Below are 26,683 nucleotides of genomic sequence, written 5' to 3'. Positions count from 1 at the left end.
GGTCGTGTAAGTTTCGGGTTGCTGAATCACCGGGACGCGCTGGATCAGAGCGGCGGACATCACGAACAGGTGTCAGCCTCCACGGTTTACACCTGGCTCACGTGTCGCCGCAAAGGCAAAACTACAATGTCAGCCCGTGCCGAGGTGCCAGAGGCGAGCTATATGAAAGCCAGCTTGCATGCAACAGCTTCCAGGTTCGGGCACTGGCGCGTAATCGGTGCATTGGCCGCTTCTAATATTACCCCCTTTTCCGTTCGACGCCACCACGTGCAACTTGTGGTTTAAAAAAAAGGGACATTTATGCATTAAAAATGTTTAAATTAAGACACAGTAGCTCGTTTGGAGAAATAACTTGTCTTTATTATTAAAGGTCAGGAAAATCTGTCTAAATCAGGGTTGGCAAACATAAGTCCCAGGGGCAAGAATCGGCCGCCCAAGACTCCAATCCGGCCCACTTGATGGAAAATGTGTAGGAGGACATGAATATATGACTTTTAACCGTCCTTTTACTAGTTTTGAAGCCTTTTTTTTTTCTACCGATCCAGACCTTCCCCATTACCATTCATACTACCCCAAAGTAAATAAATAATAGATTTCTATCATTTTAAACATTACTGCTACACAGAATTTAAGCCCAAAGAGTTGTGCTGACAGATTTCATACATTTACTGCAGCAGCATTTCTTTATCATTTAGAAATGCTGTTGAAATTTGACTTTCTTTTTTTTATATTAAAATCTCTCTGGGTTTAAATGTGTAGTTAAGCTTCTGCACACTGACAGAAAGGGGAGTTTCACTGGTACGGCCCACATAAGATCAAAGTAACGTGTATGTGGTCCATGATGTAAAATTAATTTGATACCTGTGCTCTAAACTCTAAATAGCAAATGATGATAATACATTTTTGCACTTAAGTACACTTCCTGTCAGGGTGTGATGGGGAAACAATAGCCTTTACAATACTGATGAGGTTCACCCTCCCTGAGCTCATCCACTTCTCTGCTCTCAAGCAGGTACAAGCCTGGAAGCGAAAGCGAGAATCCCATACCGATGGCTTATCTTAACTGCTTCAATAGACTTAAAGTATCCCCCTATTGCGCTCTGAAACAGTGTCAGCCACTTGACCTACTTCTCACTCTCGCCGCAAACGCCTGGAATCGGTGCACGATGAGGGCCTCTGAAACCTTGCCGCTCGCCAAGGTCAGAAAGAATGTGAAATGTCAAGTTGAAGCCAGAGGAAAGCAGGGGGAGTTGAATGCATCTGAAGCGAAGGGCTGTTCATCTGGAGTGCAGCCACCGCTTCCCTGTTTTTGCAAATTAATCATCATTATTTAATTGCATCACACCCTGCTTCCATCAGTGACAGAGCGAGGGAGGTAGAGCCAGGAGCAGCTGAAGGCACATGATGTGGAGGCTAATCCAGAGCAACATAGTACAGATTTTTATTAACTCCTTAAAGTGCGGCTGGATGGGGATGGTTAAAGCTGCAGTAACATAAGCAGACTGTTTTCTTCTGCCTTGAAGAGCAGGATTCCTCTGGATCTTGGCTCCGTCCACCTGAGCGAGTAAAGTCAACACTTCCACTATATTTTTCCTTCTGTGGCTTCAGCAGTTTGACGAGAGCGGGAAAGTAATGCTATATCTGTTTCTCCTAGTCGCATACACTGCTCTGTTTTTACTGTGTGTAACTTCATCCCCCTTGAGTCAAGCATTCGAATAAACTGTGCAGGCTGATTAATTAATAAGGTCTGCTCAACCACGAGCCTGTGGGAGAGGCTATCATTGAACTCGCGATGCAGCTGTTTGTCAGGAGCTATCATATCAGATTCTGGTAGCTACAGGGATAAAACACAAGATCCAAGAATTAGAGTTTGATTTCAATCCATGAAGAATTGATATATTCTGTTTCCAACCTTGCATTTATATGCAGCCCATGAGCTGAATGTGGTGTGACAGAGTACCCACATTACATGCACTCACTCAGGCAGCATCTGTCTCCACTTCAGAGGTGAGAATGAAGTTGAAATACTATCTTGACTGCTGACTAAATTGCCTGTGTGATATCTCTCTGAGTGACAAATTAGGTGTTTGTACTTGCTTACCTTCTCTGTTAAAATACCCATCATTCATCAGCGTGATACCCAAGATGGCTCTCGCTGTGGGAAGAGGACCCAGAGGCAGAGATTCACATTTTATCCCACCACTTCCTGCACCAGCAAACGCTAGGCCTGCGTTTGCTAGCTGCAGATTTCATCCAGATGCAGAGTGATGTGTATACATGCGTGTGTGTGTGTGAGGTCCACATGCGTATATCTGGCCCCACTTATTTCCTATCAGTATACTTATCTGACTTGGATACACACAGACAGATCCATAGTGATGGAAAAGTGTTAGTGCCTTTACACTCTGACCTCTGACCTGTGGGCAACTCCCCTACAGAAATCCCCCTGGGGTGTAGTAACATCGCCCTCAAGGGAGAATGAATAAAGATGGAGAGGAAAGAACAGGAAGAGGTGAAGCAGGCTTGTCTGAGTCACAAGCTTTGGCATCCGATAAAGTGTCTTGTAAATATGACTTGTTTGTCAATGAACGCAACCTTCGGAGTATTTCAAGGACTTAGTAAAACGATTTGCACCCCCTTTGGAGTTCAAAGTAGGTCCGTGCTTTTGGCTGTGGTGGGGTAGAGGTTGCTCTTATGCAATGGAAAAAAAAAAAAGAGGAAAAGAGACCGGTTTTCCTGTTAGGGGGGCTTTTTGGGAAAACCGCGGCTCTGCCTACCGCAGCCAACCTTCAAAGGGTTTTAAAGGAGCGTTCACCTCTCTTCTCCTTAAATCCTTCCATGCCTCTGAACGAGTTACTTCCTCTCATACCCAGAAACGGCTCACCTGCCTCTCAAGCTGCGGTCTGGGTTGTGCTTATGTCCATGGGAAATGTTCCGTAGGGCAGCCCTCCAGTCCAACCGCTTCCTGAAAACACCACACTTTGGGAAGTTCAGCATTTCTCACATGTCTGTATTATCGCTGTAATCCTGCTACTTGATAGCTTTCATCCACTGTTAAAGGAATTTGTTAGTCTGCCCGCCATCGTGGTCCGAGGATATGATCCATCTTTTTTGCCCTCTCTCTCTCTCAAGCTCATCTTGACAGCACATGTAGGGGAAATATTTCTTGTATTTGAAAACAGATCACAGCGTGACATAGGTGGCTATAAATTTTTGGACGCCGGTCCTTGTACTCCAAACTTTTACCCTGTCAGCTAAAAATCCAGAAGAAAAGTTGTTCCTCGTGGGAGCTTCATGGAGATTTTTTTTTTTTTTTTTTCAAGAAAATAGTTCCACATCCTGTAACACAACATACTTATGTTCAGAATGATCCATGATCCATTTGGCTGTGACTCAAATAGATTCAGAGTTTGTAACTGCTAACTCAGATACTTTATTTTGCAGTGTGATTTAAGGTTGACCTTTCTGTAGGATTTAGTCTTAAAATCAGTTATTTTACCACAGATGTTTGGTTTGTGTCACTGACTAAATGTTTTTTAAAAAAAGGTCAAAACTAAAAAAGAAATTATTTAAATGCATCATATTTTATTATATTTTTTTTAACTGTAGAGCTCATACTCGTCTTCACCCTACTTACTGTGTTTTCTTCTCGCTTTTTATGCGTGCAGTCACATTTAAAAGTGAAGCAGAAAACACATGAGTCGGATGTGTGGAGGCTCTAAGTTGGAAAAACAACTAAAACCAAAGGTCTTGTGTATTCATTTGATGTGTATTTTTGCCTGTTTCTGTTCTCACAGTTTAACCCTCTTTAATCCCGTGTAAATTCATGAGTAATGCCTAAAACTTTCTGCCTGCTCATGTCCTCTCCACTCCCTTACGCTTCTCGTTTTCTCACCGAGAGCAGGCTCACCTCACTGAACCCTCTTTTTAACAGACAAAAATATACAACAAGGTGTCATATCAGCAATTTTCGGGACTTTTTCCACTAAATACAAGGATCAGCAGCTCAGTACAGCTTCCCGTCCAGAGTCTGTGAGAGCCGTCTTAACTTCTCTGTCTGTCGTCTCTCCTCCTGTTTGGTTCTGGATCAGGTTCTGTTGATTTAAAGAACTGCTGTCAGACTCGGGGCCGGCGGTGTGGGCTGGGCCAGAGAAGCTGCTGCATTCCTCTGCTGGGCGTTCAGGGTTTCTCCCTGTGGTGTCTCTTTCTGTCAGATAGAAAGGTAGAGATTTTTTTTTTTTCACTTGGATGTTTTATGATCTTCTGTGGATCTGCCTGCTGCGTCTCGAGCCACACAGACACTTTGAAACAGCTTTGTGTTATCCCAGAAACAGCCAGTACTATCTCATGGACTCGGGTTTAGCTACAGGAGTTTGATATAGCAGTAAGGTGATGGTGAGTAGTTTTGAAGGTTGGAATTGGAGGACTTGACACACACACACACACACACACACACACACACACACACACACACACACACACACACACACACACACACACACACACCCCACCTGAGACATAAGCAGGCTTTAAAAATTTGTTAGTGATCCCCGTGCTAATGACGCCCTCAGCTGTGAGAGGTTACACCCCTCTTTCCTCAGCCCTCCCCCTGCCTCTTCAGTGCCTAATGAATGCTAGTGAGGTACTCAGACTTTCCTTCACCCTCACAAACTTACACACAAACACACACACACACACCAATGGTAGGATCTTCATGACCGTGGAGATGGACATCACTAAGTGGGATTCAGGCTGATAATATCTGACCCCTGTTACCTGAAACCTGTCAGTCATGTTGATTGGTCTGGACAAGTTTGTTTATCTTTCAGGTGTGTGTGTGTGTGTGTGTGTGTGTGTGTGTGTGTGTGTGTGTGTGTGTGTGTGTGTGTGTGTGTGTGTGTTTGTCTGTGGGTGCAAAGTGGACAGGGATGTGATTCATGATTAATCAGAACTGTCATTTATGGCCGGTTCAATTTTCTCAAATATATAAATTTATGTTATTCTCTCATAAATGGCATCAATTAATAATTTATAGGTGTGGCACAAAAGCTAAAATAAACCTTGTGAAACGTGACTACTTCCTGATATCTGAAATAGAACACTAGTAGTTGATAAATGGATAAGATTGAGGGGATGGAGTAGATGTAGGGGATTCCTGTTGCTTTCCTGTTCAGCGGTGTAATATTCATACAGTGTATCTTTCCATGCTGATAATGAGAATGGAGGTAGCCCTGTTGTTAGCCTATTAAAAATCCCATCATGATTCCGGGCAGCCGGTAATAACCCCATTAGGGATTACTATACAGCAGGCTGGAGGGTTAGCAGGGTACCAATTTGGACCCCAGCTTGCTGTCATCTGAGACGGTCGTCGCAGAAGGCCTCCATTCAGTCCCACTTTGAGTGCAGCCAGCACACCGTCGCTCCAGAACAGCAGGAACGGCTCCCAGTTGGGATACAAAGTGGCTCAGCTGGTCCCTCTCCTATCCTCACCTCCCCTGGCGCCCTCCTCTTCACCCAAGCCAAATAAAGCCTCTCAGCCACTTCTGTTTTCCTAATCTGTGAACTCTGACAGAGGCGCCCACGCTTGAAAGAGAGACAACTCAACATGGGATGATCTCCCGGTGACAGTGAGAAGCTGAAAAAACGTTCCCTGGAATGTCTCCGCTGAAACCACCAGACCACCCTGTCATCTTCCTGTTCTTCTCTTCCTCCCTTTCTCTCTCGTCTGTCTTCCTGGATTTCTGCTCCCTCTATTCGTCGCCCACATCTCTTTAATCTAATTTCCTTTCCCATTGCCCCTCATCATCAGCCTTCCTTAATTGGGCTCACTGGTTTGATTTTTAAACCGCTGGATCTGTTCCGACTGCCAAATGGCCTGAGTAATCTTTATGGCGAGGAAAAACATGCTATGCAGGGGGAGAGCGAGGGCTTTCACTCTAAAAGCCCCATATTATTTTCATTCTTTCATTTCCAAAGGAGTCTATATTACTAATAAGCAAATAATTTAACACTGCCACAGCCCAGGATTTGGGATCAAAGCATGTTTGCACATTCAGGATTTTCATCGCCGTTATGCCACAGAGGAATGTTGTTGTGACAATTTGCCTAATGTGCAGTTTGTATTTATCACCGCACTTCGACCAGCTAATCAATTTAAAATTACTTCTTTTTTTCTCACTTAAATGATGCCAGTAGGTTTGCAAGCAGGCCAACTTTAACGTGAAATGCAAAAGCATAGCTATTATAGGAGATCAACATGGGAAGCGATGCATTACCCTCAGGTTAAATGTAACATCTTTACGCTCAAATGTAATTAATTAGTGAGCTTGGGCAACGTGGCAGCCAGATTTTCCAACACTTAAACAGAGCCAGAATAACTGCTACACTCACTTGAACGAGAGTGGTTTTAATCATCTCATTTAACTCTTGGCAGGAATCATAATGTAAAAATATTGCATGCATGATTTTATTTTCTCCCACAACAATAAGAATATCTCTTTACTAGAACAATGTAAGCAAATCTGCAAGTCTTTTTGTTTCTCTTTAAAAGCTGCAGCCTCTCCTTGCTAACCCAACATTTCTGTGTGGGATTCGTCGTCTTAATCAGAAAGACGGAGACACTGGACTGCAGCTGTTGCTACTTTAACCACATTTAATGAGAGGCTAAATCTTTCCCACTGAGGGGAAGTCATAGCTTGTTAAACACACGGCCAAAGCTATAGGCAGATAACTTTTTGCTGAAACAGATTCTTAGTATTTAAAAGGTCAACCTGCTACACCTCAGTGCTGATGTCATAGCAGAGATTAAAAATACCAAAAGGCTGATTTTAGTGGAAGTGAGATAAGTCTCTCGTGCATGCTGGCAACTGTTTCGGAGGGCGGACTGAGTGGAATTAAACAGCCGTGTCACTGTACCGTCTCTGTTTAACCTACACGCTCGTCTGTCAGACGCGCCTGACAGCACCAAACCCTGCAAGAGTCCCGGCAGGCACATGGGCCGCACCATATTTAGTCATCCAAAGTCCAGACACAGACCCGTGCAGTCCTCTACCTTAATCTGTCTCCCCTCCATTGCACCCTCTCTCAATTTTTATGTCCTTCCCTCAACTCCCTCCCTCCATCTCTGTCACTTTCCCTCTTTCTCCTACTGCTCCCATTCATCTCTGTCCTTGCTTGCCCTCCCTCCAGTCATTTCTGCTTTATCACTGTCGTGCCCCTCACTGTTTCTCTCCTTCCCATGTCCCTTTCCTTTCTTGCCTACCAAAACTCTTATATATGATTATGCCATCTATTTTTCTTTGGTCTGCTGTCCACCCACCAACTCTTTCTAAACATGCCCATAAAATCTTCAATCCTGTGATAATTTCTAGACCTTTTTCCTATTTTGTTTCCACTCCTATTTCCTCTCTCCTTCAGAGACTCCCCACAGTTTATTTTCCCAGATGAGCATGCTGCTGATGGAAGCCCGGCCTGGATGCTAATGAGTTGCTAATTCTATCGGCCGCCTCTCTGCGCCCTCCCCATTGAGTGTCAAGCCCACCAGCCTTACCATGACCGGTCTTTTGATGGAGTACGTTTGGTTGATGAACTCCCGTCTGTGTAACCACTTTAACCTCCCTGACCGCAGACACATGCAACCTATCTGTGTCCTTATCTATCCTGCCAAGACCTCTTAGTCCAGTCATTAATGAGCAGACCCATCCTCTCAATCCACTGTGCATAGTGTAAGAGGAAATGTGCTGTTTTTATTCTTATGCTGAGGTCTTTAACTTGCCAAGAAGATTATTTCTGAATGTCTGCTTCACATCTTAGATGTGTTAGGTTGTATTTCCCTATACTCACATATAGGGAACTTCCCACTATATCACTTTATACCAAATCCTACAACTTATGCTGTCATGTCCCAAAAGTTCTCTGTAATTTTTCTGAACTTTTTATTTGAAGTTGTGATGCATACAGTACATACAGTAGGTACAGAAGGACAACAGAGTACGATTTGGTATGTTTAAAGAAAGAGACAAATACACTGTGTTTTGTGGTATAAGATCATAGTATGTTTTAATTTAAAGTACCTTTAAGGTATTTTTGAAAGTGCATCTTTTTACATTGTAATTAATGTGCTTAAGTTACTGTATTTAAAGGTGGTGATACTTTGTGTCATTCAAATAAGGCATATGTTTCAGACCTGAAGTTGTTTTTTTGTTGTTGTTGTTGTTGTTTTTTTGTTTTGTTTTTTTTGTCTAGTCAACAAAAGTAAATAACATAAATTTATTTCATTTTTAACAACATACAATTAATTAACAGCAATGTAAACTTTTACGCATATGGTTAAAATCAACGCTAAACAAATATTAAAGACAAGTCTTCTTGTTAAAACCAAATAGAACAAAAAGACGAGTTGGGGATTTTATTTGATTTAAATCAGGTCTTTAAAATGAAAGACTGATTTAGTTCCTGGAATGCCAATTAGTAAAAAAAATAAACACAACATGCATGTACTACAGTTTGCACCTCAAACTATGTAATTTCACATTAAGATAGGGGCATTAGGATACTCTATAATACAGCCCACAACCCTTTTATAATACTGTGTAGATACTGCATTTCCCTTATGACATTGTATGTTTAAATAGAAAAACACCTCTATGATATTTTATCTCCTTTCGTTTTAAATACTCCAAATGTACCTGTTACTTTAAAATTATTAACAGCATACTTTTCTTTTCTTTAAGAGTGAAAACTGTATCCAATGTTATCCTGCATGTATCCATAACACACACATACTGAAAATAAAAAACCTAAACCTAAAAAAATTACCTGCTTAATGTTGCTAAAATTAACACCACACAGGTTGCACTCTGTAATGCGTGACAGAGATTGATATCGATATTCATCACATTAATCTAAGCATCTGAATGCTGCTTGACAATCAGCTGAATAGTGTTTAAGCACAGAAGAGACATCCTATTTATTAGGACACTTGGGTGTTATTTTTGGTTTTTGGTTTTTTTGAGGATTTCTATGGACAAAATCCACAAAAATTGACTTTTTTTTTTTTTTGATTGGCCACAGCTGCAGCTTTTTGTTCTACAAAGATGAAGAACGATTCTGTAGTATAAGAAAGAGTGTGCGGGTAGAAGGAGGTGGGTGTGATGCATTGTAATTGAATTTAAACGGTTGGGGTACCTTCCCAACCCCTCCGCTGTCACTTTTAAAATGAGGCTCTTCTAGACTTGACATCCAGGGAAGTAAAAAGGGGATTAAGGAAGAAGAAACCTCAGGCCATATACATCTCTTTCTATTGTCTGCTTTCTTTGCTCTGGGGCTTTTTCTCCTTGTGCCCCTCGATCTTTCTCGGGGACCAAGAGGCCTCTCGTCAAGCACTCAGCTTATGAAAGAAGCCAGCCAGGTACCTGTCTTGACCCATAGATTTAGAAAGGCCTCAGTGTCTCACAGACTAAGTTCTTTTAAAGTGGAGTTCATTTCTCAAATACCCATCACTTTTGGTGAATTTTCTGGTTCAGCGAATAAACACAACGCTGCCTTCTTTGCGGTCAGCACTGTGTCACAATAGCGTTGCAACGGTTGATTTCCTGTAAAATTCCTCAAAAATTAGCAAGTAACTACAGCCTGGTCTTCGTATGTAGAATCTTTTTTTTTTTTTTTTTTTTTTCCTTCTAGGACCAACGCTTGCAGCAGTGCTTTGACCAGGGTCACACACGGTTCACTGCTCTGCCGCACCACCAGGGATTATGGGGTGACTTCTGCCATGCTGCTCAAGCATGACCAGAAGGCTTGGCCAGTTTTGACCTGAATAGCGTAGGACTCGAGTAGTGAATGAGAGGCCGGCATTGAAATTCAGGATGCAGCTACTTGCAGCCACTTATGTCTCTCTTTAAATGGTCACATTCCCTCATCTGTCTGATCCTTTGACAGGCTTTCAATGAAAACATTCACTTGTGGCCGTACAACGTAAAAGATTTTATTTAATTTCCTTTATAAGGGGAAGTATAATTTGGTTTTAAAGATACACAACATTGGGTTTTTTGTTTGCTTGTTTTTTATGCAGTACATCAATGCCACTTTCCATTTTCTATCCTGTTATGGTAAAATATGTCGATGGCATTGACCCTTGTGTTTATTTCTCTCTCTTACAGGAAAGGCTCTGGTCAGCCTGAAGCGAAGGGTCACTGAGCTCAGACACTCTTCTTCCACTGACTCACAAATTACACACTCACGGGGGGGGAGTCACACACTGACACATCAGTGCAACGACACAGAAACTCAGTTTACACACTTGGGAAAACACACATACCCTCATCCTTGCACATAGACATCCAAACACAGGCCCCTTGAGCAGGATGAGGGAACCTTGGAGGTACCTGCTGGGCCTGTGCCTCCTGGCATGCTCAACCTTCACCCACAGTGCCGCTAATCCCTTCACAGGACAGCAGACTCCTCCAGACCCCTGCTATGATGACACCGGTGCAGCACGCCGGTGTATCCCTGAGTTTATCAATGCTGCCTTCGGCAAGGAGGTGATGGTTTCCAGCGTTTGTGGCCGACCTCCCTCCCGTTCCTGTAGCGTGGTGGAGCGGGGCGACGAGCGGCCTTCTGTACGCACATGCCAAATCTGTGACGCAGCCGACCCTCGCCGTGCCCACCCGGCTTCCTACCTCACCGACCTCAACTCGGCCCACAACCTCACCTGCTGGCAGTCGGAGAATCTGAACACCTCTCCGTACAATGTGACTCTCACCCTTTCGCTGGGTAAAAAATTTGAGATTACCTACGTCAGCCTGCAGTTTTGTTCACCACGACCCGAGTCCCTGGCCATATACAAAAGCATGGACTATGGCAAAAGCTGGATGCCCTACCAGTTCTACTCCTCGCAGTGCCGCCGCATGTACAACCGACCCAACAAAGCAACCATCACCAAGCAGAATGAGCAGGAAGCTCTTTGCACAGATGGTCACACTGACCTTTACCCACTGTCTGGAGGGCTTATAGCTTTCAGCACTCTGGATGGACGGCCTTCTGGTAAAGATTTTGACAACAGCCCAGTTCTTCAGGACTGGGTCACCGTCACTGATATCCGTGTGGTCTTTAGCCGGCCGCAGATGCCCCGGGAGTTGGTACTAGGGGCCGGAGGCAACACTGGAGGGAGGGATGATGACCCCATGGCAGTGACATCAACACTCCCAACTTATTTCTATGCAGTGGGAGACTTCCAGGTGGGCGGGAGGTGTAAGTGCAACGGCCATGCCTCACGCTGTCTGAAAGACAAGGAAGGTAAACTGGTGTGTGACTGCAAACACAACACGGAGGGACCTGAATGTGACCGCTGCAAGCCCTTTCACTATGACCGACCTTGGCAGAGGGCCAATGCTCGCGAGGCCAATGAATGTCTGCGTAAGTCTCTCTTCTTATCTGTCATCCGTTATGTGCTTTTAACAATGTTTTAGTTTTTCTGCTCTAAATATCTCGTGGATATAATCTGGATATTGCATGGGATCATTACTTGAGGTTGCAGACAATCATAAAAAAGTCTGAATTTGAACAACACTGTGGCGCAAAAATCAGTGTAACAGTGGCTGCATCTAAAGTTCTGATTGCATGTCTTCAATGTTTGTTTATTTTGTTGCGTCTTTTCACGGCACAGTTATTTTCAGGACGTGAGCTGAACTGAGAGGGCACCAAAAATGATTTTATACAGAAGCAACACAGAGAAAGAGCGAGCTGTAGAAAAGGATAAATATGACTTGGAAGACCCGTGTTTGACTGTCATAAGAGTAATTAATGATGTTGCCAGAACATTATGTTGTTTATACAGGTGAAGAGTTGTGCGCTGACAACTTTGGCAATGTCTCTCAAAACACAAGCCCATACGTTCCTTTCATTTCTCATCAGCCTCTTGCATTTACTGTTCCAGTAGAGAAAAACAGGGCTACTGCACTCAACTACATCCTGAACTTGTCTATTTAAAAAAGGAAAAAATTGTTTTGCACAAGCAAGTCTAAACAGTGGATGACAACAGCTCGACTCATTGGCACACGGCTACGGCTAAGACATCCAAGAATGTTATTTGGCAGCGTTTGCCGTCACCTCACGACACACTCAGTAAAAGTCATCCAGACATGCTCTGAAAGCATGCCAAGAAAAATCATGGCAATTTCTGTGGCAATTTGTGGATTACCTTTGTATAGGATTAGGCCTTTCTATGACACCAATTTTATGGCTGTACAAAGGTCTTGCTTACATGTCACATTAGTGTTTTTATCAGGATTCATCCTCTAATGTGTGGCTGTTTCTTTGGTGGTTTTTATATATATATATCTGTTGGTGTGAATAGACTTACGTTGAACTCAATTCAGGTCAATTTTGCTTGTCATAAAAATGTGTTAGCGTAGCAAAATAAAACCATATTAGAAACCACTGTCCCTGCTTTAACCTTTATGAAATAAAATTACAGCCAGAGAAGGAGGGGGGAGAAACAGGAGCAGAACATTGAAAAACTCAGTATATTTTTCTAACATGTTGTAATTGCCCTGTGAGCTGGCCTGAGTTCATATTTAGCATTGAACAGAGCCAGATCTGTTTAAAGGGGACAGAGAGTGACAGAGCCAGAGAAGCGAGGCCGTTCTAGCCTTAGACTGGACTTAGAACTGACACGGGAGATTTCAACCTTACTTTTGGCTTTTCCTCCTCGACGCCCTCGCTTTCTCGGCTCACAGATGCAGGCACACATACACCTAACCCCTTTCTGTAACAATATCCTGTCAATCCCTGGGTGATTTCGCCCTCGTACTTTTGCGCACGCCCTCTTTCAAATGTCCCGTAGCCGTTTGTGAAGTGTTACGCCCGCTTTCCGTAGATCTCATCTCTGTGGGATTGATATGTCACTTTTACCCAGAAGTTCTGGCCTAAACAGCCCGGCTCCACGGGCCAACTACGATGACCTAATCCCGGTGTTGATACAGGGCAGTTAAAGGTCTTTGCTAGTCGCACGCTATACCTGATCACACATCCTGATTTGCCAACAAACCAGTCCCAGTTGTCCCTAATTTCACGTTCCACAAGCTTTTTTTTCTTCTTTTTTTACAGCCTATTCCACTGAAACCACTTCCAAAATATTCTTAAAGTAGCAGGAGGGCCTTTTAAAGAGGCTTCTCAGTGTATAAATAAAGCCCCTTAAGAAAAAAATATGCTGCCGTGCCTTGTCGATTTCTCTGCTTGCTTTTCTTTTTGAGACGTTACACAAACTGATTGGGGGGGTAAGAGTGGTAAGTTACATAGTGGAGGAGTCCCTTAGGTGTCATAAGAGGTCCTGGGGTTGTTTGGGTTTGGAGGGAGAGTCTGAAAGGTCACGATCCTCCGTGCAGGGGTGACGGAGTTAAGCTGATTGGGAGGTGGTTTGTGGGTAATGAGGAATTCAGAGTGGGCAGATTTGGAGCCACATCAAAAGCTGTTTTGCACCCTGCCACTGAAGCCGAGTCGGCTCTTGAGAAATTATGTGCCTCTTGGCTGATTTTTTTTTTTTTTTTTTTTTTTACCCTTTCAAGTTCCTTTTAAATGTTGTGCAAGGTTTTGGTCTTATCGGCCTTGACTTAAATCTTAACATGCACAACGTGAACATCGCCTCCAACAGAACTTGGGTTTTGCTAAATGTTCGACATGCCCCGCACCAGGATTTCTGTCTGTGCTCTTGGCAAACTCGCATAGCGTCTCCAGACACAAGCCATGCGCACACACGCCCATCTGCCGCCTCCCTCTCTATGAATCCTGCCTCGAGACATTGGTTTACAAATCCCTGCTGTAGTAGTCGGAGAGGGCAGCCTCGTAAAGGATTGTGTCTGTTTGTATTGAGGGAGACATGATGGAAAAATCTGTGATTTATCTGCTCTGCGTCCGAGCCACAGGAGAGAATAAGGAAACAGATGGATAAGAGCTATTTGGTTAGTGGTTGTGATGGAGTGTAGGCTTTTCTGCTGGCGTGGCCGGTCTCGTAATGTAAATACTTTATGTTAACTTAAAAATATGAGACACTAGATCATGCCATAAATTGAATCTGCCAAAGTCGCACCGTAAGATGAAGAGCCCTCTTGTGGAGTCAACGACAATGTGGCATCCTGAGTAGATGATAATTTATGGTCTCGTAGCTCTCTGTTCTTGGCTGGGTCCACAGCCGTCTCGGCCCTGTTTGGCTGCAACAACAAGCTGCTCTATTCTCCAGCCCTTCCTCTCCCTCATTTGTACTCAACCTGCAGGAAGTCCAGAGCACTGCTGGGACGCTGCGAGCTCGGGGCCAGACACCATCCATCCCCCAGTGGCCCACCGAGCCAGATCTGCTTCCAGTGTTGAGCCAGGCGCGCTGGTATGCATTAAACAGGGAAGTCATTTAAAGACTGATTGAACTGCTGTTTCGTCTGATTTACCAGAAATGCAGGTGAGCTGCGGTTAGCAGCGAAAGCCGAGTGTTTCTGCTCTGCTGACGTCTTTTGGGCATGGTGTTGAATGTTTTGAGTAGGAAATTTGACACACTGGGTCCACGGAGGGAATGAATGATATGGTATTCTTCTTTTTTTTTCTTTTTTCTTTTTTTTTTTTTTGCACAAGAGGGTTTAATTTTGAAATTAAACAACCAATCAGTCAAAGACCTTTTCACTGTAGACTCTCGTTATACCTCAGGCCATGTCATCACCTGAAGGAAATCCCACAAATTAGTTATTACCTCTGAAAAAAGTTATTAGCTGTTATATAATACGTAGATGCTATTAGATCATGTCTGCTTCACTAATGAAACAGTGGTCTTATTAAAATGTGACTTTTACAGCGGAAGAGGAAGGAGAAGCAGAACGGACAGATTTTTGCGAGTCTTGTCACAAACCCTCTCAAGCTTTTCAGGGGGCTTGTGGCTTTTTGTGGGCTCAGCTTATGTTTTTTGGAAACTATTAGCTGGAATTAGGGGGACATTGACAGATGGGTTTCTTAGGGAGAGCAGTGTGATCCAGCAGTGGTGTCAAAGCTAGAGGCCGGCCAGCAACACATGCTCAGAACCATTACTCTGATGAAGCTTTCAGAGCTGGAAACTCTGAAAGACCACAGAAGCGCAAATTCGCCGCTTTTTTTTCCTCTTTTTTTTTTTTTATATCTCTTTTTCCACCTTTTCATTTCTCTCACTGACAAGGGGCAGATGGTTATTCAATCCTTATTAGAATTTCAAAATAGGCCTCCATCCTTTCACAGCACCCCTCCTCCTCGTCCTCCTCCGCCTTCACCTCCGCCAAGGCCAAGCAGAGGTCAGGCCCGCGTTCCAGTCATGGAGCAGATTCATCAAGACACTTTTTAGAAACTTACTTGTTAGAAATGACCTCATTCTTAAACATCCCACACATGAAAGCATGGCACAGTATGCGTGAAGATGCATCAGCGACTGATTTCACAGATGAGCAACGTTTGTGTGCTTTTATTTTGAAATGAAAAGCTAACATCACCAGAGCACTTGGTACCTTAAACTGGTACAACATGGTCAGCTGAACTTTTTTTTTTTTTTAATTATTATTATTATAATCTGACTGTAGAGGCCATTATGAAATGAATCTTAGTAAGATGCTAAATATAGATGGCTAAGGATGTATGTTTGTTCCATTTTCCTAATTTCACTAAGTGACCTCCGCTGCCTTTGCCATGGAGGCAAAGGGGGAAACGATGCTTCAGTTACTTTTGTTTGTATGTGTGCTTGTTGAGGGGGCGTGGGGGTTGGTGAGCAAAAGAAAGTGATTTTTTTTTTTTTTTTTTTTTTTTAAAGAAACCTCCTGTGCTTTCAAATAATTACACAGCCGCAGAATGTTGTTTTTAAAATCATGCCTCTGGGGTAGTTAGCGTGAGACACGAGAGTTATGGTATGGCGAGGCCAACAAACATAACATTAGACCTCTGAATTCTGTTTTGGTGGGGTGCGCGCGCTTTAAGAATTTGAAGCAGGCCCTTTAGGACAGCAGGATTTGGTCACTTTGACTGTAAGCTTTGCTCTTTGCTTTTATTCCCTCTGTCAGTATTGCAGCTTTGGTTCGTGGCCAACCCGCAAGGGACTGATGCAGTTCTCATTCGGCAAAGCCACCCATAAAGGCTTCCTGGCAAGAATGAAGCGCGGTTAAACAAACGTTCAGGACAGCAAAGTGTCAAATAACAGCGCTTAATGTCAGCCGGGTTAAAATGCTGGATGCTCCGCGGCTGCCCGAGGCCAAGGGAGTGCGCGTTAGTGTGCGTACGAATCTCCTCGCGTCTGTGCATGTGTGAGAGCCACATGTAATCTGGAAGTGTGATGTAGCATTTCATCCCGGTGCCAAAGCAAACTGGTGGAGCTGCAGTGTGTGTGCCCACCCTGCTTTCCCAGGCCCACATCAACTCTCACCCACAGATGGTAGCAATCACCTCCTGAGGTGCCCTTCACCTCCAGCGTTGTCTTTGCTCTCTGTCCTCGTTGTAGCACACTCTTCAGTGTTCCCTCTTCTGCCTGGACAAACTCACGCCTGCTGTTTTGTATTTCATCTATTTCGCCTCACTGATATCAGCCTCCTCCTTCTATTTGCTGAATTCGTCATTTCGTAATGTTTTTCCTCTTCATATGTTGTTGCAAGTGTTTGTGTTCTCTTGCCTGGAAAAAAAGAAGAAAGAAGTAGTATTTTGGCTGCCAGCCGGTATTGCTGGTGGCAACAAGTTTCAGAGGGTATTAAAAGAAAGTATGTTTTAGTATGAGCTCCCTTTTAACAGGTTTTCATTCATGTCTATACCTGACTCAGACGGTGGGGAAATAGACTGATCTAAGCAATCAGTCGCTGGCATCGTTTGCATTTTGTGTACTGCATTTGAAGTGAAGTCAAAAGAAGACTGCATCCATCTCCACTGAGGAAGTTCAGCCCATGAATACATCTTACAGACCGGATCTGTAAGTCAGGCTACCTCTGCTTCTCACTGCTGATTTAAACATCACCTTTACGACTCCAAAGCCGCTTCAAATGTTCAGCTACTATTGGGGTTTGAGCCACGGTTCTCCACCATTTCTGCTGTCATCTCTGGCCAAGGTGGTGAATTTTCACAGTATGTTCCATCTGTCACTTTCTATTTCTATTTCTAACCCAAACAGGGCATCTCGTGCAATGCCCAGAGGCTACATCATGCATGTGTGTGCCAAGAGTCAAGGCAAAAAGTAAAAACTGCTGCACTTTACCTTGGTTCTTACTGATTCTCCATGATGATTTGATTGCACAACATCCTCTGCTGCTTCTCCTGATTGCATCTTATTGACTGTGACAAGGAAAAAAAGAGCAAGTAAGAGACGGAAAGCAAAGGCAGTGGCAGGACAGAGATAACGATGTAGGGATGTGAAGTGGACCAGTGAGGGGAAACAGAGCTAAGGACTCAAATCTCACTGACACCAGGCCCCCAACCTGGCAACCCTCCAGACTAATCTTGTTAAAATCTCTCCCTGCCTGATGCCATCCAGAGAGAGAAAGTGGAGATGCAGGAAAAAGGTGGACGAGAGCGAGGGCCAAGGCAGGAAACGAGCAAAGGAGAGACGAGCGACCAGCATTTGAGATGGGGTCTTATGAAAGTAAAAAGAGAGGAGGGGTGGCAGAGGTATTAAGGGGACTCTTAAGTTCAAAAGGGCTCCTGAGAGCTTGCTCTTAAGCCAGCGGCGTGAGGCTAACCACAGAACCCATCAGAGGGAGGGGAAGTCTGAGACGTGGTATCATATCTGAAATTGAAAGATGTCTGTGTGTGTGGGGTGGGGGTGGGGGAACAAATGGAGTTAATGTGGCTTTGTTACAGAGGCAGAAGCTCTTGCATACTGTACCGAGTGTGTAATGCACCCAGCCGGATTTCCTGTTAGTCCTCAGCTCTGACTCTTTAAGTCATTGTCTCAGCTTGATGTCCACAACTCATTAGAGTCTACAGATCCAGCAGAGCTTACATCTGCTTATGACTTTTGTTTTTTTTTTTACCCTCAGTCCATATTATTTTGTGGGCAGTTATTACCTCTTGAGGCACTTATCACTGGTGTGTGTGTGTGTGTGTGTGTGTGTCCACACTGTACACTGGCTTGGCTATAATAAGGAGCTAATTAACCGGGTGTTCCCCTTGGTGCCCTGAGCAGGTGGCTGGAGCAGCCAGGTGGAACTCGGCCCAAACACACACACACACACACACACACACACACACACGCATTGGCACACACACATACACACACATGATGGCAGCAGCCCATATAGCAGAGCCTGTTTGGCCAGGCGAAGAGAGCACCCAAGGGGGGCTGCTGCAAGCAAGTCTGGACTGTGGCATGGGCCAAGAGGGGAAAGGTGGTTGGTGTGAGCGCACTCCAATTTTCAAGGACCAATTTTAGCCATGGGATTTGTGTTTCGCACAGGCATCCAAAATCAATTGGCTGTGCTCACTGTATACGTACGGCTTGGCTTTTGTTCAGCCTGAAGGAAAATCGAGGTTAGATTTATCCCGGAGATATGGAGTGGATGCAAGAGGGGTGGTGCACTCACAAACACGCTCGCATTTTTTTTGTTGTTGTTGTTGAGCAGAGTCTTTAATGGCCAATTTGTCATTCGTACTTGACGAGTCAACACACGAACCTCTTCGGAGCACATTTCCTCGTAGAGGCATCTCAACACAATAACCGAAATTAGGTGGTGTGGTGTGTGTTTAATTTTTTTTCCTCTCGATCTCGAAATATTTCCTCTTGTTTTGAAAAACACAGATCACCTAAGATGACGAACTGTGTAGGGGGAAGGTACCGGGTCGAAACAAGAACCGCAGATGAAAGTTTTGCACTTGGCACCGTTCGGTTTGATGACAGTGTGGTGAAACAATTCATTGCTCTAAAATTTTCCAAAGGGTTCTCCTCCTCCCTCCCTCCCTTTATTTTGGTCTCCGCATCCCTCCGTTTGCCAAGCCTGTAGCCTGTGTTTGTTATTTGATTTCCACGACAACACGAGAAACCAGATTTACGCATCCTCGAATTGGACACTGACCCACGGAGGAAAATCGTTCACTTTGGGGGGCGATCACAGACTCTTTGCTGACTTTGCCGCCACCCACAGAAGTCCTCCCCCAATACTGAAATGCCTTTTTCCCCCCCTCCTCCTTTAGATAAAAATGAGGCTTTATGCACAGCACTACTACGGAAGCTTTGATGTGTTAATGAATTGAAAAATGGTCTTCAACAGAGTTCAGTTATCCCCGCTGAGCCTAATTTGGTTGAGAGGGTGTGCAGTGGTGATGATGGTAGGGGGTGGCATTTTGGTGGGAGGTGGTGTGTGTGTGTGTGTGTGTGTGTGTGTGTGCGCGCGCGTGCGTGCAGGCACTTCAAAACAAACCCATAAACATTCCAGGATCTTTGGGGCAGCTGTAGCTCTGAGTTAACAGCACGCAGGGTGTGAAGTGCAGGAAAGAACCACATGCAGGTAGCATAGAAACACCTACTTGCTTTTAATTTTTTTTTTTTTCAGTGCTGATTTTCTAGGATTTGTTCATTTTTCTCCTGCACTTTTTTTTTTTCTGCATCCATCCCCATTTGCGTCGTTCTTTTATTGTCAGATACTAAACTTTTTCCAATTCTTTCTTCCTGTGACAAAATGTCTGGATGTCGTTAAATCCTTTGCAGCTACACGTGCTAAATCATTTAAAGGTTAAATTCTGGAGCTTTCTTTTACATTCTCCACACTTAAGCGTGTCCAAGCTCAGTCCGGTCTTTGTTGGCCGATCTTATTGCACAGCTGTAAATCTAGAGGATGCCATAAGAGGTCCGCTGGTACTTCAGCTGGGCAGAAAACGCGATCCATCGCTTTCATGTTCTGCTACAAGGTGTTAATGGTCACAAGTGCTCACAGCTGTGTGTGTGTCTGAGATGCTTGATCACAATCACAGACCCCTACCTCCATGCCCCCACCCGCTTTCCACCCCTGCAGCCCCAGCCACTCAGTGTGACGTGTGTGTTCTTTGTCACATTTCCCTTAGAAGAAGTTGGACAGGCTGTTTAGATCTTCACATGCACATACACACACACACATGCAGGGAGTCTCTCACCAGTCGATGTATATTGTTTTTCCCACTCAAACCTGGGACCAACCATCTCGCCATCTAAGAGCAGACTAAGGGTTAAAAGGCTTTGAACTCATTTTTCAAACTTTGTTCAGGATTAAATTGCCCCGCTCCCCTAACACTGCCTTCATATTCCATTTTGGATAATTCTCCAGGGTTGAGAATTAATTCTGATCTTGGACTCTCCAGAGTATGAAAGTACAGCAAATAAATCCAGCAGGGTCTCTACACAAACAGCGCTGCCTTGATATGAATTTATACATAAAACAGTATTTTCATTAGCTCGAGGATTCCATACAAATTGGGCAACATAATAACCAGATGGAATTGGGAAACAGTCTGGGAATGTGCTCCCCTTTTTCTTCCAGGGCCCGCAAGAGGGTGGGTTGGGGGGGGACTTGGCCTCTTTCCCAACCAGGTGCCAGGCTTTCCTTTGAGTGTGGACAGCGATATGTATTGCTCACCACATGCGGGGTACTTATTGCTTAACATTTGCGCTTGAGGGATTCTCCTCCAGTGAAGTTGTCCTTTAAGTGATTGCAAAAAGCTCAGATCATTGAACTTAATAGAACTGGAGAACTGACCTTGGCTGGAGCAGAGAAATCAAAATCATCTGTAAATTATTGGGAAATATATCTTAAAGGTCACACATTATACCATTATCATTATAAGTTCATCTAAGTCTCATATCTCTCAAGAATGTGCATGTCAAGTGTCAGCTTAAAATACAAAACGGATTTCTCATCCTGCAGTGGTTGTACAAACACGGTCTTTGCTGTGTTTTATAAAGTTTCCCTTAAATAAAATAGGGGCCTTGGCAGTGGCAGCTTATCTGGAACAGCGCTGGGCCTTCTCCTGCCATTGCAATAGATATCTCAGAACAGGAAAAGTAAAGCAAAAGAACTTTGGTTACCCGCCATAAGCCCAGATCCTGTAAGTATAGACTTACCCACTGTCTTGTAACAAAACTCCAGAATTCAGCCACACGTCTGAACCAGAACTGGACCCAGAGCAAGGAAAGAGTCTTACAGAATGAAATGCTGCACTAAATTTTCACATAATAGAGTTACCATTTCTGAAATCACTTGCATTATGGCTATTTATTTTCCACTTATGTACAATCGGGCTAACTGAGTTTAGCCTGCACCACAGGACATGAAGAGACATGAAAATACCCACTTGTAGCAGTCTCAGTATTAAAGGCATTTTTTGCTGGCCTTTTGTATTCTAACACAACGCTGGTGAGTAGGCGTATATACTCAGGTCGTGCAAATAGTAGCCAGATTAGCTGTGCAACATGCTAACAGTGTTTTCCGATCAGGCAAGAGTGGGTAAAGTGTACTGCATCCATTCAACACTAAACATTAGTTTGATTGTAGTATTTTTTTCAGATGTATAGCTAAGAGCTTTACAGAGCTACAGGCTCAAACCAAAAAATAAAGAAGTAAAGGGTCATGGAGTGGAGTGGGGGGGGGCTTTGTTGAAGATGAGGACTGTGTAGTTGTGACATGACGTTATGGAAGGCCCTTATAAGTCGTTTTTAAGGTAGTTTCTGAACACAGTTTGCGTAAATCTCTATTTTTCTAAATCATTTATAGTCCACCTTTACATATTTGTATTGAAATGGGTACTGAGATCTCATTTTCTACGAACTTAGAACTTTTAAACTTATTTTGTTACGTGTTCTACAACTGGTTTCTTATTTTGTCAGTAGTAAACTTAATTACTGAAAAGATTATTTATATAATTGAAAATTAAAAAAAACTGATATTTCCCAAATCTTTGGAACAGCATTGTTGTTTTAAAGGAGTGACAGAGTCATTTAAAAGATGATTAATTATTAATTGGTCTTTATATAAACACTAAAAACGTATAAAAGCAGGGGTTGAATACATAGAACATAAAAGTGACGTTGGACAAAATTTTATTCAGTAGTAGTGATGATGATGATTATAAACTACCTGTTTTCATTGCCCATTATGGCACTTAATTACTTAATTTTCTTATTTATTTTACTGTTTTGTGTCTGTGTACAATGTATTTGTACATACTGTCTGTGAAAAGCTCTTACAAACTTTTATTTACTTACTCAACACAAAGGTGTAAAGGTACCATGTTGTGGTTACAGGTGTTGCAGGTGTGTTATGTACCATTTTTATGCTCTTTAATTCATACACAGCCGTAGTACCTTAGTAGCTCGGCTTTTTGCCTAGCAACTTCAGAGTGGTGACGTGTCCTCATGAAGTGACTGCACCTGGGCAAGAAATAGCTCTACAAACAAACAAGATATAATGTGTTAATTAGTGAGGGCTGGCAGATTTAGTTACCTCCGGTCAGAGCCAGGCTAGGTGTTTGGCCCTCGTAAGAGGCTGTTCTCGCTAGCTTCATGTTTATCCATCTGGCATGAGGATGGTGTCAAACTTGTAGCCCCGCAAATATGATCATGTATACACGGAGTGAGTGGGTAAGACAGAAAATATACATTTCACATGTTTCTGTAACTGACCCCTCTGCGCCTTACCCTCACCCAGTGTGTTTTAACTTAGTCTCTGTTGCTACATCCTTTTTGTTTTATTCTAAACATTTATTGTGTAGTGAAATCTATTTCCTTGAAGCCTCTCCAGTTTGACTAAAGTTAATGAATATCACTTTCTGTTGTGATCCTCTAATACTTCTGCTTTGCCACAACTGTTGACATTTTCACTCAAACAGCTCTGCTGTTGTTTACCGCTTTTCAAATGTATCTGCAGATAACTTTGAGCTAAAGCTAAGCTCAGCGACAGTTGACTTTGAAGCCACGGCCAAGTCTTCAGGTTCCAGGTCTGACTTTGATTTAACCAGCAGAAGTTCTGGATCAAAGTCTTACACAAGCAAGAAGTGTGGGTTTCTCATTAGACTTCTCAAATGCAAAACCCCCACGTTTAGATAATGAAAAGAGTTTATCAATAATGTCAGAGTTGGTGAACGCAGTTTTATGCTGAGGAATCAACGGAAAAGACTTGTGAGCAAAAGAGACATTAAGGAACCAGCTGGATTTCAAGGGTAACTGGGAGAGCTATAACCACCCCTCACATGTCCCATATATCCTGCTCGCCTCATTTAGAAGACAGCTAGCTCGAGCCCATTCCTATATCTGATTTGGTCTCGCTTTTAATAGATCTAAGAAGTCTTTACTCATCAGTGATTCATGAAATTAATGTCTCTCTTTCCAGTGATTAATAACTAATGGGCTGAGAGAAGCCGAATTCATTAATTATGAAATGGGGAAAATGAGCTCTGCAAATATCACTTTTGATTGATGAGTTCTGGAATAGCAGCCAAGCCCACAGATGCAGCATAGATTATAAACCACTTATTATTATTATTATTATTATTATTATTACACTGCCTTACTTGAAAATCTTTCCCAGCTCTCTTGTGATATACATACCCCACCCGTAAGGATATATTTTACTGCTGAGCGTGCTCCATGTGAACATTTCAGCCTGCTAAATTTTTGTTTGAACTCTAAGATAAATACTGAGAAGTTATTGTAAACTTTTGCATCTATCCTCCTCACCCTTGCCGATACCATAACGGCTTTGCTCTTTCCCTCCGCAGCGTGCAACTGCAACCTCCACGCCCGCCGGTGTCGATTCAACATGGAGTTGTACAAGTTGTCAGGGAGGAAAAGTGGCGGAGTGTGCATGAATTGCCGCCATAATACCGCAGGACGCCACTGCCACTACTGCAAGGAGGGCTTCTACAGGGACATGGCCAGACCAATCACCCACAGGCGAGCCTGCAAAGGTGAGAATCTAACAAGAAGTAACAGTAGTGTTTATGAAGAACTTTATTACTAATTTTCCAGCGTGGCTTTCAAGATAGTCTGTGCTATTTGCTGCATGAGCTCATTCCTCCTCTATACTTCTATTAGGCTTCAGTCAAGCATACTGCAGAACTGTAGCACTCATTCATTTATCCTTGATTATGATCAGAGCTCGCTCTTCATCTGCTGTCAGAAATATAACACACAAGTGGTTTCCTGGGAAAGAATTACCAACCACAAGTCACGAGCACGGATCGCTTCGCGTTATGTCAGTCATTAATGGAGTAGAAAATATTTGTTTATAGATGTATGTGATTATATGAAAATGTCCCAGATTATTACTTTAAATGTAGTTTAGCTTTTTCTTTGGCGCTACTCGGTGCTAAATGTTTACAAAATGTTCAAACAAACACTGATTGAGCCAGTCTATGTGTTTGAGAAAGGGGAGAAGTAGTAATATTTTATGAGTGGAAACATATGTTGTCATGGCAACTCTTACTATATATGTATATATTTTTAAAAAAAAATCAGCATGTCTGATTTGCCATACCATAGCAGAGAGAAATGATTTGATACTATGCCTGGAGTCTTTCTGGCCACCCCACCGAATGTTTCCCCCCCTTGCCCACACACCACATAATATTTTCATGTAACCAATGCATGTCTCATGGAAAATTGATTTCATTATTTCACATTTGCAGTGATATTTTTCAGCCCCATATTATGCTGGAAATATTGCAAAAATAACACTTGTTTCCTGTATTTGATGCTCGAGAAAATACTCAAATAAATAAGAGTGTTTTGTAGCCGTATGATCCAGATGAAGGTTTAAAAAAAAAAATCACTTCCAGAACATAAAAAACGGCACTAGTGAAAGCTGCCAACACTCATAGCCATGAAGATCTCCTGGCTGTAATTTCACGGTGGGAATCTCTCACTGGCTTCTCGTCAGTTTTCCTTCTGCAGCCTGTAATATAACACCGAGAGGTTAGAAATGGCATGATATCAGGCCGCAGTTGCCCATGGTAGTTTCAATGAGATGTTGAGCCATTCATCGTGTAATGGCCAAAAAAATTACAAAAAAAAACCCCTCCACAGCGACTTGGTCACATACCTTAAAACTTAAGTCATTTGACCTGTTAATGCACTGAAACAATAACAGAAAGGGATCTGCTGCACCCCTGACAACAGATCCGCTCTGAGATGTGCATCCCCATGTGCAAATAGTTCTCTCATCTTTCATTTCCTGCAGTACCTGGAAGCATAATGTTTTCACACACATGCAGGCCACTTGACACTACAGTTTGTCTGCGATCCAAGTCAAGTGATCAGGTTATAAACAGTTTAACGCCCTCCTTTCCAAAAGCTCCAGATGTGACAGAATCCAAGCTTACATTTATAAAGCTGAGGGGGCCAGCTCCATGATTGATCCACAGCATTCTAGGAGATGTCATTTTCTGTTGCTCTCTTTTTCTTCATCTCTGTCTTGCCAGATGGTTTACAACCAGGACCTCTGATTGCACCCTGACTTATGACTTCCCTCACTCTGCCTTTCTACAAACCCATTAAACCTTTGTCTTCCTCTTATTCTCATACCAGCATCTATGATTTTCTTTCCAGCCCTTTGCTTTCCATGTCCTTTCTGCCTATGACCCAGTCGCGACAGAGGTCAGGGGTGTGGTATTGTTGAAGGGGGTGCGTGTCATGTCGTCATGTCTGAAATGGAGTTACTGCAATAAAATACAGGTGTGTTCAGAGGAGGAGGCGGGAATAGAGGGAGGCTGGTGGGCGGTACAGAATCTAGAAGGGGTTGTGTCTGTTACTGATCAAACTTGTCCAGGTCTAGTTGTCTGTTCACAGTGTGAGGCGTATTTGAAGGAATCTAAACACAAAACCGGGATTCCGGAAGTAACGTGGATATTTTAAGTCCGCAAATCTGAAAGCTACTTTCCATGACAGCAGACAAAGGCAGTCTTCCATGTGTCCTCACCCCCAACTGCTCTCAGCGGATGGCTGCCCAGCCGTGAGCCTGGTTGTTCTGGAAGTTTCTTCTAGTTAAAAGGGAGTTTTTCCTTCCCACGGTCGCCAAGCGCTTGCTCATAGGGGATCATCTGATTGGTTGGGGTTTAAGTATTAAATGCCTTGGTGTGACTGTTTTTGTGATTTGGCGCTACATAAATAAAACTGAAATGAACAAAGTGCAGTCACCACAAGTTGAGTAACACAGTCACTTAAAATCACTTGAATCGCTTAAAACAAGCAGACGCCTGAGAAAGGGACTGCAAATCCCAATGCAGCGCCTGTCACATCTGCAGTCACATGGGCTTGAAAAGCCATCAACATCTGAGGACATTTTTACAGCTTTCTAACTGGCTCTAGCCTCTGCACATAAAACCTCAGAAAAACAGTTTGAGGAAGGAAGGCTGGGGGTTACACTGACACGACCAAACCCCCGTCTCCATCCTGCCTGCCCCTGACAGCTCGTTCAGATCTGGCCGTTGCTGGTTATTTACTGAACAATGTGAACACTGACAGTAACCTCTGAACTCCAAACAGTCCGAGTCTCAATTAGAAGGGAAGCGAGGGGGTCGCTGTGCATCATTCGCAGTTTGTTTATACTGACCAGCCCTGTCAATGTTAAGTGATCAGTGCAGAGACAATAGCTTGTAAAACTCCTTGCCTTTGTCACATGTCTCTGCAGGAACAACTTGGGATTATGACATGGGTCATCTCACATGTGCTTTTCCTTTGGTCTGAAAGCGT

The 26,683-nt window shown here is 43.4% G+C and overlaps 1 protein-coding gene across 3 annotated transcripts in view; it reads left to right on the top strand.

Moving 5' to 3' along the window:
* Positions 1-26,683, top strand: part of ntn2 (netrin 2) — a 44,467-nt gene that overhangs the window by 3,086 nt on the left and 14,698 nt on the right. For 2 of the 3 annotated variants that reach the window (XM_042226009.1, XM_005935521.3), the window contains exons 2-3: positions 10,158-11,412; positions 23,713-23,901. In XM_042226009.1, coding sequence (XP_042081943.1) covers positions 10,362-11,412; positions 23,713-23,901 — 1,240 coding nt within the window. In that variant the 5' untranslated portion in view covers positions 10,158-10,361. Of the gene's footprint in view, positions 1-730; positions 4,223-10,157; positions 11,413-23,712; positions 23,902-26,683 lie in introns of those variants that run through there. The other variant, XM_042226010.1, reaches the window with a different exon arrangement.

This window comes from Haplochromis burtoni, unplaced genomic scaffold (genome assembly GCF_018398535.1).
Source record: "Haplochromis burtoni strain Fernald_Lab_line unplaced genomic scaffold, NCSU_Asbu1 Contig_192, whole genome shotgun sequence".
Classification (NCBI taxonomy): domain Eukaryota; kingdom Metazoa; phylum Chordata; class Actinopteri; order Cichliformes; family Cichlidae; genus Haplochromis; species Haplochromis burtoni.
This window is presented reverse-complemented; position numbering and strand designations above follow the sequence as displayed.